Here is a 15,771-nt window from a genome sequence, read left to right as displayed (position 1 = left end):
TGCGAAAACAAATACAATGACAAAACTCATTAGCTGTGTTACGTGGGCGGCGGAGGCGGCAGGTTATGTAGTGTAAAATTTTATAAATTGCATGCGGCTTCGTGGAATAAACAAAGCAGAAAAAAAAGTTTAGCTAAAAGCCTCGTCAAAGCCGCCGACTTGCTGATGTCAACATCAATTTATGTGGCACGGCCGCCATTCTGTTCCTGATTTATTTTCAGTTTCCCTTCGTTTCTTTTAAGCGGGGAAACTGTGTGTGTGTGTGTGTGTGTGCGAGTGTGTATGATCCGCATAAAAGGTCGGAAAGTGCGAGTGGAAACCCCGCTCTGATGATGAGCGACAGACAACAGACAAAATTCGCCAGATGTGACCCTGAAAGTGTGGACTGGTTGGAGTTGTACGGCAGTCATTTGGCCTAATGGTTCACTCATTTGACCAGCCCAAAATACACACGCAGTCCGAAAGGGTATCGATCCAAAGTTAACTAACTTCCATGACCATGTCCCAATGCACTTTTCACTCACATCCAATTACTGTGCAGGCGACATTAAGCCATGTCCCAGTCAATTGTTTTGAGGCTGCCAACCCACATCTGAATCAACTGCCAGCCACCTCCTATTAGGAGAGCTTCACACACTTGGTTGACAGTTTTCACCCGCCGCCCTGGAAGTCACCTTGAAAGCTTAAAGGGATTTTCCGGGGAAATGCCGAAAATTTCTATAGATTTTCAAGCTACTTTTGCAGGCAAGAATTCTTTTCTCAAAATGTGTCACCTGTTCTTAACACATTGCTTGTAGATAAACTCTAATGGAAGGAGCCATGTGTAAAGTGTAAATAAAGAGCCCAAATTACGGAGAAACCAGAAACGAAAAAAATACCTGAAAGAAACACAAATGTTGTCCCATAAGTTTTCTAAAAAAAGGGAATTTAATAAGAGGAGGTATTTTAACTCATTAAATTCATAAAAAAAACGTTTACGTTACTGAGACATTTTTAAAAATGTTTGGAAACATAATAACACCATATTTTGATAATAGTTAAAAACTTTTGAAGCTAATTGTGATGTGATTAAAAAAGCAAAAATTATTTTCCAGGTCGCTTTGTTAACCTGGAAAATATATGCGACCTTGTGAAGTCAAATGCTTGGCAGTGTTGTTGATTTCTCAACGCAAGGAGAGCTAGCTTGACACAGCCCTTGACTTATTGCCACCACTTGGTACCGGCATGCATGCATAAGTTAATAACAATCATTACTATCGACAGCTCCTAGGAGAAGCTACACTTTGAGGTTTGTTATCAAACACGCTGCAGTCTTATGGTGGTTTGTCGCACAGTACAGAGAACACAAGGCATATGGTCGCCTGTCATTTCTCATCTGCATCGCATTCCCCCTACGAGCAGACTGACAACTAGCAAGGGCAACACGCCACAGCAGCAAGTCAAGTAGAGCTAACTAGGGTCTACTTTGCCGCCTGTCGCCTGCCGTGAAATGTGTCTGTGACTTGGGGGTTTCTTATAAGTTTTTCCACCCCCAGGAAAACACAAGCCCAACCCCAATCATGCCCCACTCAGCCCCAGCCATCAGCTATCAAAGACATTGACGAGTACAAGTTTTTGGTCCTCAGTTTACTATTGGATGTGAATGTACACTCGGGGAAAAATCAGTGCAAAAAACTGCAATTAAAACTAGTTGTGTATTTTTTATGTTAGTGATAAGAATCATAATGTATTTTCTGTTTAATGAAAAGGTAAATTTTACATACAAGTATCAAAACAATAATCTTTGTTTATTTGAAGTAGATTTATAAAGCAAAACAAATATTTCCTGAATATCCACGAGATGTTACTTAACTTTTAAAAATGCCCTTCACATTTCCCGCAGTGTACAAGGGGAAATGGCTGTTTAATGGGCAAAGGGTTTCGCACTTGGGGTAGGAGAAACACTTCGTTTGTTGCTTAAAAGCGTCGTAATTTGATTGAATTTGCGTTGATTAAGCGTATTTAGCTGTTGGTAAATTATGAATGTGTTTAATTGCAAACTCACTTAATTGTCTCTTGGGTAGGGGGGGCCAAGTAAAAGGCAGAGATCGAAAAGAGCGACTCAGGGTTTATTATGGTTTCGTATTAACAGAATTAGCGTGTGAACAAATGCACATATGTACTCGCATCTACAAGGATGAACTCTTGGTCCCCCAACATCACTTTACCATCTTTCGATTTCACTTTACGAGGGCTTTGAGATTGCACTGACAGCTTTTGCGGTCTTAATTGAAAATGTTGCGCATACGACATGTTGTACAGACACACATCCAAAACTCGTATTAATATATGAGCTTTCATTGGAGGACAAATTGGTTGCCGGTCGCTGGCATAGAGAAAGTTGGCTCAAGGTTGGGGCGTGCTTAATGTGGTCGAGTTTTCCAACTTGACTCTGATTATGCAAATGCTGTAAATGAGCAAAAGTGCGCCAGCAGGGGCAACTCAATTTGTGTGCGGCTTGCAAATTAATTCAGGGCGGTGTAAACACAGCAAAATATGCTGCAGCAAAAGAGAAACAAAGTTCAAAAACTAAAGTTCACTGTGCAGTCAAATCATGAATTGCCAGCCCATCCCGGTTCCCAAGCAGACGGCAAATTAATCCATTACTAGGCCGTCATCAGCCACATCACTCACCTCCATTTGCAGGCCATAAACTTGGCCAGTCATGGGCAAAAGCGTGCCAACCAAACGCAAAGAAAATTGCGGAAAAAGCGCAGAAAAGTGTTTGACTTGAATGAAGAAATACGCTCGACCAGCTTTATACATGCGTCAACTTTGTCAGCATTACCCACAGTAACACATTAGCGCCAGCTGTCGGCTACTGTGCCTGCACTAGCAGAAACATTCGAATAATAAACAATATTTTAATAATAACAATAATAAACAAAATGTTTACCAAATTGAAGATCAATTTTTAATGTACAATCTTTTACAAAAAGGTGTATTAACATCATTACTTAAGCCGATAATAAAGATATGAAAAATCTATTTTTCAAAATTGGTTCATATTTATATAGACTTTTTTTACACTTATTAATTCTTGTTAATTAAACGTTTTAATCGATTTGTAAGAGTATCCAAAACATGGAAATGCAATACTTAAAACCTATGAAGTGACTTTAGTTGAAGAATTATAATATTTTTGATCAGTGTAACTGCACAGCAGTGGCGACACTTGTGCCGCTGCCCCGGCGAGCGGCTTTCTCCTCTTGGCGTGGCCATAAAAAACGGTCACATTATGGCAACTAGGCCGGCCAGTGACCGCAGCGGCACTTAACGGTCTGCGGGCAGCTCATTAAAATGTCAGACAGCGTGAAGTAATTACGATACTCTGCAAGTTTGCACTTATTACAAGAGATCCCCCAGCTCCCCTCCGAAGGAATCCCCACCACAACCCATTGAGTTGCTCATCGTGTTTCATGACTTTGGTTTATGTGTTTCCTTTTTGCAGGCGTAAGGACAGCAGTGCTCTTCAGCGCTCGGCCAGCATCGACTCCTTTGCCGAGATTGTGTTTAGCGATTCGCCACGCCCTTCACTGGCCGTCACGGCGCCAGGTGGCTCCTCCGGATGCGGAGGCGGAGGAGGAGGTGCCCCCTCTCCGTTCAGCAAACGTCCTTCGGCCAGCAGCCTGTACTCCACCTCAACGTCCAGCTCCTTTGGGTCACAGGCACAGGCCCAGCTGAATGTCAATTACGGTGACTCGGCAGCCGGATCCGGATCAGCGGGTGGACCGGGCTCAGGTCACCATGGGGCGGCAGGTGGCAACGGGGGCAGCAGTGCCAGCAGCAGCCGGCGCGAGAGCATGCTCAGCCCCTCCTCCACGCGACGCTCCAAGCTGACCAGAATCATAACCGGTGAGTGCGGAAAAACGGATGCGGAATCCACAATTTTTATTTATTTTTGCCGGGCGGTGCGTGTCATATCGATGGATGCTGGGAAATATCTATCTTCCTTTTGTGTATTTTACACAGGCAATCTTGCGAAACTATTGAAGTTGTTTAATACTGCTATCAATACATTTTAATGCAATTTAAAAAACATTTATTTCGTTATCATTTTTATTTATTTTTTAAATTTATTTTACTTTATTTTATTAATTTTATTTTGTTTTTGAACATATCAAAGACAAAGCCATTTGCAATAAATGGATGAACAATGGTAAACTAAACTAAAATTGTTCAGAAATGTAGTTGATTACTACAAAAAAAAAGTATGTGGATAATATGATAACTCATACAAAAATTGGATAATAATAAAACAAGTGGTCAGTTATAGCAGATTAGGTACATATCAAAGTTTTTCAATATGGAATATAAAATGTACATACATATATATTATTTATAAAAGTGTGATTTAATTTATTTTACATATTAAATTACAGAACAGGGATTACCCTTTATATGAGTAAAATAATATATTTTCAAAAACACTGAGAAAACTTTGGTGTTTTAACCTCATCAAGGTAGCATTTTAAGCTGACATAAGATAGAAAAGGCCGAGAACTGTACCTTTCGTATCACTGTCGAGTTGGCAAGTGAACTTTCTGGTCAGAAAGGAAAGTGGAAGTGGACGGAAAGAGCTCATCGTTCTAGTCATCGGTGGCTTATTCATTTCGCTGCAGTCGGCTGATTGAAATTCAAATGCGTACTTGAGTTTTCCGGATGAAAAGCCGGGCAGGCGCGGTATTAAATCGATTGCCACTTGGGCCAAGTGCTCAAAGCTCAAAGTCTAAAAGATTGGAAATCCGAGAGCGGCGCATAAATCAGAAAATCGAATTAATACTACGAACTAGAGAATCTACACAAACTCTTGTTAAAGAGGAAATATTTTGCATGGCCGACGACGTAAACAAACTTTAAAGGCCTTAAAATACTCAGCAAGCTTAAGGTGAAAACTTTTGACTTTGTGCTAAGAGGGTTCAATCGGTCGAAATAGTTACTAGAGTAAAACCAAAAGTTGTGGAAAATACTCAAGCGACTTCCTTTTAACAAACTTCGGAAATGCACTTTAAAGCCTATCGAAGTAAAAGGGAAATGGAAAGACCGGAACCAGCTTACGATTAGTGCAACTCAGTAAACTAGGGAGATAAATATTACATTAAAAAAGTATTGAAATACATTTTTATGTTTTGTATATATTAAGTAAATTTAAGTTAACATGAGCGTTGACCATAACTTAATTTTTAAATCCATTTACTGTTCAGTATTAAAAATCAAATAAAAATTCTCAACTTCTAAATTGAACAATTCAATGCAAAACTGACGCTTTTTTTCCTGTGTAATTAGATCGACTTCTCTGAGAAATTTCTTGCGATAAATAAATTAATAAAGCCGAGTTTCCTCTCGCAGCCTCCGAGGCAAGGGATATGGCTTTTGCTGCGATAGCAAAAAATAGACTTGCTGAGAGAGTGATATTTTCTCTCCCACTCACTATCGCGCTTTATCTTTTTCGCTGCCCCCAGCAGAGGAGCTTCCAAGTTGCAACGCCACAGGGAGTGACGAATTTCCAGAACTGCCAGTTTGGCTTTCTAAACGTCAAATCTTGATCAATTAAGGCTTGTGTGAAAGTAGCGTCTTAATATTAATATTTGGCGATAAATAAAAACAAAAAAAAAAGCTAAACATTTGGCAACGATAAAAAAATTAAATTAATAAAAGCAGCTACTGTTAAAAAATGTCGACCATAGTTTTCCGAGAATATAATACAAAATTAAAACATTTATTAGAGATAAATGAATATATTTTGAAGATTGACTAACTTTCGCTAGTAGTTTTAAATTTCCTACCGCTAGGAATTTTCTTGGCATCACTGCGATTAACTGACCATTAACAGCCTACGCCAACGCCAAAGCCAGCGCCGACGTCGACTGCGACGCCGGCATACAACAACGGTTGTTCCCCACGATCGCAGCCGCAACAACCAACCAACCAACTTCCATTTTCTCAGTCAACGATCGTCTTTTGAGCGGAGAGCGCACTCCACTGCGCGTCGGCGTCGGGAATACGAAATCCCCATTCGATCGTTACTGTTTTGAAAAGCGTTCCAATTGGTGAATAATTCCATAATCAACGTCGAGTTGATATCTATTTTTCTTTAAAAGTGCCAAATAAGATTACCGGATTACTGGTAAATTAATGAAAATTGTGCAAGTGAAAAAACGCGTCTCTTCGAGTTTTGTTTCTGCTTCGCTTGTTGCGTCTGCGTGTGTGAAGGTACATTTACGCTGCTACCTGTTTGTGGCGGCAATGTGTGAGTGTGGGAGAGAGAGGGAGAAAACCGTGTTACCTGTGCGCAGAAGAGAGAGCCAAAAAACAGAGAGGGCCAAAATAAGAGTGTGTGCGTGAGCTGCTTAAGAAGTGTCAAAAAACTAAAAGGCGTCGCTTTCGTTTAAAAAAGAAACGTGAAACGTAAAACCCCAAACAGTATTTAAAAGACAGTAAAAAGCCTCGGGGTAAAGAGAAATTCGTATGTTTATTTGCAATGTTAATTAAATATTACGTGCTAGTAAAAACTGCAATTTGCTGGGAGACAGTTGGGCTCTAACGGTAATTGGATTGCATGTCCAACTTTGTGGGAGCCGCAACAACAATTACTAAAGGAAAAGAAAGAGAGGGGCAGCGAAAGTGAACTTTTGCTTTTGCGTCAAAGAGGGACGGAGAATGTGAGAGCAATTTACTCACGTGTCTATCAAACTGTCTCCCTGTTGATGCGCCTTCTACTTCTCTTTAAGCCCCCCTTTGCTGCAACATAATTATGTACACAGAAAATCCATACAGGAAAAAATGGCTATTTCATAGTTTACAATATTGCAATGGGTTATTTCAATGTCAAAATTATATTCGTTAAATTAAAAAATTACTCGTATTTAATGTTCTATTTATATTTGTAAATAAAAAGTAAAAAGTAAGTTTATCAAGATTAAAATATATAAAAATATAATGGAATGTGGTAGGATTTGAACTTGAATTTTTGACACTAAAATCGGATTTACAACCAAAAATCTTTTTTGTTATGCAAGTGATTTACAAAACTTAAAAACATTAATTTGAGCTAATTTTCTTCCCGTGTAACCGCCTCTCTTTTTCGCACTCACTCAGCCATAAGACCCTACAACTGTAAAAAGCTTTTTGCAAGCCAACTGATCTTTGTTGTTGTCTTATTTGTTGTGTTGTTTTTCACAGTCGACGTTTTCATTAAAGTGGTTTGTGCTGCAATTTTAAATACGCTCCCCGCACAATGAACAGGTAAGCTCACGCACACATATTTAAACCTTTAACACACACACAACTAAACGAACACACACTTTTACACAAATGCAGCCTCTTACTTTGTTGTTGTTTTTGGGGTGGGGGTTGAAAAATATGCAACGACATGAAAAACTTGAACTATTGCAACATTTTTGCGTTGTCTTGGCTTTTGTTAACCAAGGTTTATTCACACCGCAGGAAAGTCAAAGTTGCCGGCGTCTGAAAAGGAAAATGTTTCATCTGTTAGTCGGAAAAACCAGGCACTATAAAACTCTTGTCAGCTGGGTATTTCGTTTTCCACTACTTTTCCCAATGCATGTTGTGCCTTGCGGTTTATTTACTGCAGTTTCTGCAGTTGACAGCTGCAAATTTGGCTCAGCACGCAATTTTCCTAGGCCACCACCAAGCTTACCATTTTCCACCCACTTACCACCATAGCAATTCAAGCTAAAGTTCACGCTGACCATTAATATTTCAACGGTTGTTTTTAGCCATTGTTTCCATCTTGGTTCGTTTTGCAAAACAAACCCGTAAACCCCTCACGTTTCCGTCTATAAAGTTAAATTTCTGTTTTTCGTTTAGCCGTAAAATAATAAATAAAGTTAGTGGTCCTTAAGCATGGAAAAATAAGTTCTCCTGAGACCAATGTACAGAGAAAAACTGATCTAAAATGAGAAACATTTCAAATTTTCTGACAGAAAAGGATTTACAAAGCTAAATGCATAAATGTAATTCAAGCTTATATGCTAACTATAGTTAGTTAATTTTAGCCGTAAGGTTAGATGGTCTAAAGGACGATAAAAGCTTTCTATAATCAGGAATCTTTTATTTTTAGATTTCCGAAGTTTTTCTATAAAAAATGTGGTTAATAAGACTTAAACGGAATTATTTCCAGTTATTTATTTTTGACTTTAAATTATTAAAATAATTTCTAAGTCGAATTTTAATATCATATATATTCTCTTAAATCATTAACGAAAATAAAAACCAACAATTTATGGTCAAGTGTAGCTATAGACCCCAGTCACCTAAAAGCAACCGTTCGAGGTTGGGCATGGTGTACCGACCTGAAGCACTTAAAAACGTTCTACAGGCCAAAGTTTATGTTTACGTTTGCTATTCTATTTTATTTGGAGTTGAACACTTATTAAAAAGTTTTAAATGTTTGATTAAAAAAGAATTCATCGCAAAATTTGTTGTGGCACATTGCTGGCAACTTTTACCAATTCCTTAAGTTTGTTTACTTTTAGCGTTCCTCCACTTCTTCCACCCATCTTAAAGTTATCGCATTTGTTAGTTCTGGCAGCTCAAAAACTTGCGCGGCTCATGGCTGAAAAACAAACATAAGCAACAGAACCACAACAACCGGGCGAAGATATCAGTTGTCGTCAATGTGTATTGTATAATATGTCTGCAGATAAGGTGTAAACCCCAACCCCATAGGTGTGTTTCCAATGATTAAGGTAGAATGTGTGATTCGAAACGCTGGACATTGTTTGCGTTTTGCGAAATGGGGGAATAGCGTGACTTGTTTGGTAACGAAATTTGAATAAGAACCGCTTTTATAGCGTTCATATACGAAAACAAAAGACAGCTCTGTAAGCAGCCTAATACATCCTATGACAAATCTCATTTTTCAAGCAGTTATGTATTTAACATTTTCCTCGGCTTTCATTCAATCAGGTCTAGAACGAATCTGCCTACGCCTGACTCATTAAGTTCTGAGAAACGCTAATTTATCGAATCTTGGTCTGTAATAGGAGCAACTCTTTAAAAGCCTTCGCATCGATTTTCGTATTTCAAACAACGCGACCAACGAGTCATGCAAATTGGTGAGCTAAAATGGTCTTCAACCAGCCATCAGGCCCTGGCCCTCCTCCTATGTTTAACCCGGCTGACCTTAGACTCTTCTCCAGTTACCTAAAGCTGTCTATAGCTAGTTCTTTGTCTGTGTGCGGAGCGGCTGTTCTCATGGAAATCGCTTCACAAAGCAGATAAGCGAGGAAAATCAATCAAAAGACTTTTATATCAAACAATATAAATGAAATGCTCTTGCTCTTCCCGTTGTCGTTATTGCTGTGATTCTCTACATATCTTCGATGGCTGAATTGAAGTTTCGTTTGTCACGTTTGTCAAAGAACGCAATGAGCACGTAGAACCCACACGGCGAGCCCAATCCCAATACACGGCACCCGGGCGGATATCCAGCGTTTGTAGATACAGATACATAAGAGCATGCAAATGAATGGCTATGGGAGGTACATATGTCAAATGCTCTGTGACTGCCGCAGAGAAAACTTTTGCGACTTTTGAACTTAATGCCCTCAAAGGTCACACGAACAGGCAGTGAGACACGCACTTGTGGTTGTGAATGACCCAAATGTGTCGCCGGAACTCTAAGCTTTTACTGGGTATATTTGATCTTCAACGGAAATTGCTTTAAGGCAGTTATTACTGGTAGTCCCAAATGTAAGTTAATACCAAATATTTCTAGAAACAATAATTCTATAGTCTATAGCCCTGTAACCTTATTAGTTTCAACAAGTCAGAAAAACAATATTTTTGGTGCCAAAATAAGTGGAGTTATTTTTAAACCACAATTGCAATTTTATAAACTATCAAAAACATGAAAAAAATTTGGTTCTTATATTTCAACTGAAAACTAAACAAAAGAACACAAAAACTTTTTCAGAGGGCGACCTGGGGTCCTATCCCGCATAAACTTTTCAATTTGCCGGCCAGAAGTCCGAAAAACAAAAAAATATATATATCAACGCAAAAACCGAGATCCCTTTATGCACGACAGATTTGCGCCTTGACCCCGCTCAGAAAAAAAGGAGAGAAATAAAAAAAAAAAAACAGTGGCAAAAACTTTGTGGAAATCGCGCTAGATTTACATAATTTTAAATGCTGGCTTATTGGTTTGTGTTTGTTTCCACAGCGGATCAGGCGGAAGATGGCAGGGGAAAATGGGCCAGGAAGTTGGGCGAGACCGAGTGACCCGGTCGAAACGTTTATTGCCATTTTGGCTTGGACTTTTTCTGTTGGCTTTCAACTGACAGTGAGGGTTTTTTTCTTTTCCCAGTTTTTTTTTGGCTCTCTGATAGCGACGAGGGTCCAATTTGCATATCTGATTAATATGAATACATTAGTTTCGTGATTTGGCACAGTAAACCAATAGAATTAAATGCGTTTGCTGATTGCAACAACAAAGGTCAAGTTGAAGCTTTGCTGCCGCCACTTTGTTTCCCGCAGAAATGCCTTGGGATCTGGTTACTTAAATTCAATTAGCGTTTCCGCTGAACTCCTCATAATGCGATTTGCACTCGAAATCAGAGACATATAAAATATGCTTTTTGTTTGCGCCTGTCTGCCTTCCATCTCTGCCTTTTTCCTCATTTTCAACTCGGGACTCCAGACCGAGGCAGCCAACGTTCTCTGAGCTTTTATTGAGGAAGCGACAAATTTATTTAAATTAAGTCGAAAATGCTTGGTTGCTCGCTCGCTTGGTTGCTTGTATGCCGCTCGTAAGTTTGGAAAATGTGTGGTAGATTTGACAATTATGACAGCGCAGAATGTAAGATTAATTCTGCATAATTTACGGGGTTTTCCAAAGGGGAGTCCTGCCAGTAAACCCCATTATTGGGACTCCCTTGTCGTCTCTATTAAGTGGATTATGTTGTTTTGTCGACCCTAGAGGATTTTGGGGCCCATGGATGACCTCTGTCCCGTCCTCTCATATCATCCCACTCCTAGAGAGCTGTCGTCGAGAGCATTCGCTGTGATTTATGTTGGGCAATTTTGTGCGGCGTGGCTTCATAAATTTTATTATCCTGCAATTGCAAAACCGAGCGCCCAAGGCACACAGTCTTGCCTCCAGCCCCATCTAAAAATGTTTTCTTGGCTGCTGTCACTCTCTTTTTTCAAGTTTATGGGTCAGCAAATTTTATTTATTGCACACCCTCAATTGACAGTTTAGTTTGATTTGAGGGGGGAGAGCATACTCTACTCCATGATATTATCAGTTAAATAGCCTTTAGCTGATCCGATTCGTAAAGAGAGACAGTAATATTTTTGTTTCTGAAATGTTTTTTATAGGATAATTTAACAAAGTAATGTTAGATTCTCTAATAAAAGTATTCGTTTTTTTACATTACATTATTTGTTATATATTTGACAGTTATCGTAAATACCAAACAATTCAAACAGTAACCATTAAAACAAAGACAATTTTCTGAGAATCATTACAAAACTATAAACGGAAAAACATTAATCATAAAACCACTTGTTTACAAATAAAGTTTAACTAAAATGGTTTAAAACCTCTTTAACCATAATTTGTCATTTTTAAAACTGAGATAAAAATAACACTCGCGTTTGGTGATAAGTACGTTTTAACATATCACACAAGTGCCAAAGGTATTAGTTTTCAGTTTGCGAGTGAATCAATTGATGATAGTTTTATCAAAGCCAGAGTTTCAGTCTGAAACTATATTCATGGCTGGGCTGAGTCACCGTAACGCCCTTCGTCACTGACCTCGCCCAAACGTTTAAATATTAATAGATGATTTCCGAGACCCACTAATTCCCAGCATTTCGAGGAGCTAAGTGGCTGTTGACAGGTGGACCAAAACTAGCGTGCGACACTCATCCACATGGGACAATGTCTAAAATTAGCAAACAAATGGAATTCAAACAAAAACACACACGTAAATAAAAGCAATTTGAAGAAACGAAACCAGTTTCGGTTCGATTGAGGGCACACTCGAGTCTCGGAGTCGTGTTTCGTTCTCGGGGCTCCAATTAGTTTTCCATTTTGCTGCCCTGGAGCATTTTGTGAGGCTAATCAGGGACTGACTTTCGACGACTCCTCGACGCGACGTAAATTTCATTTATTCCATTTGTCTTCATTGCTCGGGGCGACGACAACACCTATATAGCAAGCGACAACAGACATCGATAAATCAGGGTCAGGAATCGAAGACAGCAGCCGCAGGAGCTGCTGAATTTGTCCTCCAAGGACCCCGCATTTTTGTTTTTGCTTTTCGATGCTTGAAATACCCGATAATTGATTTTACAACAGCCGCACACCACACTCATGCAGACAGAACAAAAGCATCCTTAGGTATTTTTCGGGAACCGCGGCAGCTTAAGCGAGTTTAAAGGCAGGTATATGTATATTCGGCCCGTCTAAAATTAAACGAAAAGCGCGAAGCCGAGTAAACAGGGATCAAGTAGATTGATATTTCCTGAAAATAAAATTTTGAGGGTAGGTAACGGTGGCAACTGAGAGAGGGTAAGAGAATAAGGTTAGAGCTCACATGGAGAGAACAGCTACCTAACCGACCCTCTATATAGGATGTATTTTGAAACACACTTGCGAGATAAATAATAGGACAAGAGTTTTTAAATCTTATTCACAGACATCAAATTTAATAAGTTGTTTTTAATTAATCTATCAAGCTTATTATGTTACATAAATGAAGTGATCAATTATATTTATTTATCTTATCTGGGAGATAAATACTAGTCCAGCAGGCGGCAGCTTGTTTTGTATTGTATATTTTATATCTTATCAACAAACGCAGATAATTGTGTTTAAGTAAAATTGTATTAAATTCTTGAATTAGATGATATATCTTTGCTTCAGTTGTTAATTTGAATACAATTGGAAGATTAAAATATAATTTTATTTGCGGTTCTATTTTTCTGACCTGAACTGTGCGCTGAGAGATCGTAAACGAAAGATAAATAAGAACAGGGAGAGCCTGTTATCCAGAGAGCCTGTGAGCTGTTTATTTGCATCTGAATCACGACCCGAAACTGCTCTCAGTTTAGGTTTGAACCACGCGACGCGAACACCGGAAAATCCTGGCATAAAAACCCAAGCGACTGAAATACGGAAAAACTAGCCACTCGAAGGACATGCCTCCCCGAAGTAACTAATTCAGTGAAAATATCATAATAAACAAGAGATAAACGGCAGAACGTACAGGAAAGGGAGAGTACAAAACTTAACGAATGTCCGATTAAAAATCCACTTTAATAGGTATTAAAAAACACAATAAAACTGCATTTACTTGAAATTTAAATTTTTAAAATCGTTTAATTTGGGGGGTTAAGGGGGGACCATTTGAAACAAACTTCGCTGCGTAGGAACTCCTAGAATCTGCATCAAACAATCTTTTTTTTTTCCGAGACTCACGTTCATACGGACAGACAGACGGACAGAAGACGACAGACGGACAGACGGACAGACGGACAGACAGACGGACAGACGGACAGGCAGATCGATTTTAATTATTTATTTAAAAAAAAAAAAAAAAATTTAAAATATTTAAAAAAATTTTTTTTAATTTTTTTATACTTTTGCACGAAAACCAAAAATACAAGAAAAAAATAAAGTGAACCAGTTTCCGTGACCAATGGAGCGTCGCAAGGCTCTTGGTTCGTATGCCAAGCTGAAGGATCAGCAGAAGGTGGCGGCTGCAGTAGCGGCAGATATATTAACGCCGCAGAAGGACAATGAGAGCAGTGACTCCCTGCCCGCTTTGCGCCGCTCTCACTCCGTCCGCTCCTCCCTCCGCCGGTTAAAAAACAAGCTGCACAGTCCCGCCCTGCCACTGCAGTCTCCGTTTAAGCTGCGCACCCAGCTGCACATGCGAAGTCGAATTTCGCGAGGATCGGCCACTTTGGACAAGAGCAAGGCGGCCAAGGCCCTGCGCATGCTGGGGGATCTGGATGCAGTAGCTGTTCTGACCACCAAGGTGAAGGGAAAAAACGAATTTGTCCCACTGAAAAGGGAAATGAACTCCGATTCCTGTGACCACGGGGAACTGGGCATTGAGCGCCTGATGTCCACATTGCCCGTGGGTGCCACGCTGCCTCGGAAGGCTTGCAAGCTCCTCCAAATCCCCGAGAGCTACTGCCGGCAGAGGGAACGGGCTCCGAAGGCCACACTCGACTCCGACCTGGAAAAGACTTTGAGTGGCGAGGAATCCAGTTCTGTGCTGGCGGATATTACTCTACATGCCCAGCAGGGCATCTATGGAACGACGCGCATGCGCACGGCTACAATTCGGAAGCCGATGCCCTACTTGAACAGCCGTAGGTGTCCTTCAAACCCTTTCTTTAAGTCTTTGAAAGAACTCAAAAGTGTGATTGCTAACTTTCGAAAGTGTATTGTGAATTTGAGATAGTCGTGATTGGAAATATTATCATTTGATAAAAAATCAAAGCTAATGGCCTAAGTAAGCTTAAATACTTTTGTGAAAAAAAAGAAATCTGTGTCTACTTTCAAAACAAAGGAGAATTTCTTGTTAAACAAATCGAAACCTTAAAGATTTTATTATATGAGCACGCCGTTCTACCTGAAATTTTGTTGGTGCCCCTTAAGTCCTTAAAAAAAATGGAAATGGTTATAAAGAAGTTATTTCCTATTTCACAGTGGAATCGTTGAATAAAAGATCTTTTTGAACTGTTCCAAAGACAAAAAAGATTTTCTCATGGTGCATTTCCCTTTAACCAATAAAACAGTGATTTGGTGCCAACTTATAAGGCGACTGAAAAAGTGATTCAGTATAAGTTGATGTTTCCCCCAGTTATGTTTTGATGTCTTTGTTTGTGTTTTGCCAAACTCTTTTATTGTGTATCCATCAAGTTTGATTAGGGATTTTTACTGCCTTGTAAGTAGGTCATTGAACTATTCGAAATGGTGTGTGTCACACACGAAAGGGAAGACAGATATCCCCGCGCTTTATTATTACATCACAAAGCGGTGTTTCTTAGTATCTAGTTTGGATTTGGTTTGCCATGCATTCCATTTGTTTTCAACCATTGGGCAAACCCGTAAATCGAGTGGGAGATTCGAGATGAGGATGAATATTCAATTTAGGAATGTGCATAAATGCTTTGATATATATGTAGCAGGCTGCACACATGTGAAGACAGTATAACAGGCTTAATCCATGGCCAAATCGGGTCGTTAATTTTGTGTGCTTTTGCAGATGCTACCACGGTGATAGCACCAAAGTCCCCAATCCGCCGCAGAAGCTCCAAATGAGCAGCTGTCTGCGTTCACCGGCGGTCTTCGTCCGCCAGAAATCGTTTCACACGCTCAATGAGCTGACCAGGTTCTTTCAATTGAAAGTGTCCCCACATCGGGCCACCAACACCTCCTCTTCCTCATCATCATCATCGCCAGCGGCGCAACAGCAACGTCGCCACAGCCACTATGCTATTGATGGTAAGAGATCGGTAGCTCTCTGCCCTTCACCCGTATATTAGATAAGAAAAGCCCCCATAAGGGGTAATTAAAAAACAGAGCCAAACCATATCATCATAAATGCTCGCTCACACAACCCATATATTTGCTCTATTGCAACGAATTAAAGCAATTTAATGAAAATTGGTGGGTGGCTGTCTTCGCTGACTGGGTGGGTTGGTTCGTTAATTCGGGTCCAGGTGGGTTGGCTGCTTCATGGA

General features: G+C 39.8%; 1 protein-coding gene across 6 annotated transcripts in view; it reads left to right on the top strand.

Moving 5' to 3' along the window:
- LOC108041180 overlaps positions 1 to 15,771 on the top strand; it is a 48,801-nt gene that overhangs the window by 25,791 nt on the left and 7,239 nt on the right. For 2 of the 6 annotated variants that reach the window (XR_006417562.1, XM_044459202.1), the window contains exon 6: positions 3,491 to 3,894. Coding sequence is in view for 4 of the 6 variants with exons in the window: in XM_044459202.1 (XP_044315137.1) it covers positions 3,491 to 3,894 (404 nt within the window). In the remaining 2 variants the exon portion in view is untranslated. Of the gene's footprint in view, positions 1 to 3,490; positions 3,895 to 6,003; positions 6,253 to 7,221; positions 7,285 to 13,690; positions 14,395 to 15,293; positions 15,533 to 15,771 lie in introns of those variants that run through there. The other 4 variants (XM_044459203.1, XM_044459204.1, XM_044459205.1 and 1 more) reach the window with 4 other exon arrangements.

Source organism: Drosophila rhopaloa, unplaced genomic scaffold (genome assembly GCF_018152115.1).
Source record: "Drosophila rhopaloa isolate 14029-0021.01 unplaced genomic scaffold, ASM1815211v1 contig_178, whole genome shotgun sequence".
Taxonomy (NCBI): domain Eukaryota; kingdom Metazoa; phylum Arthropoda; class Insecta; order Diptera; family Drosophilidae; genus Drosophila; species Drosophila rhopaloa.
The sequence above is the reverse complement of the archived record's forward strand: the minus strand, read 5'-3'. Positions and strand labels throughout refer to the sequence as shown.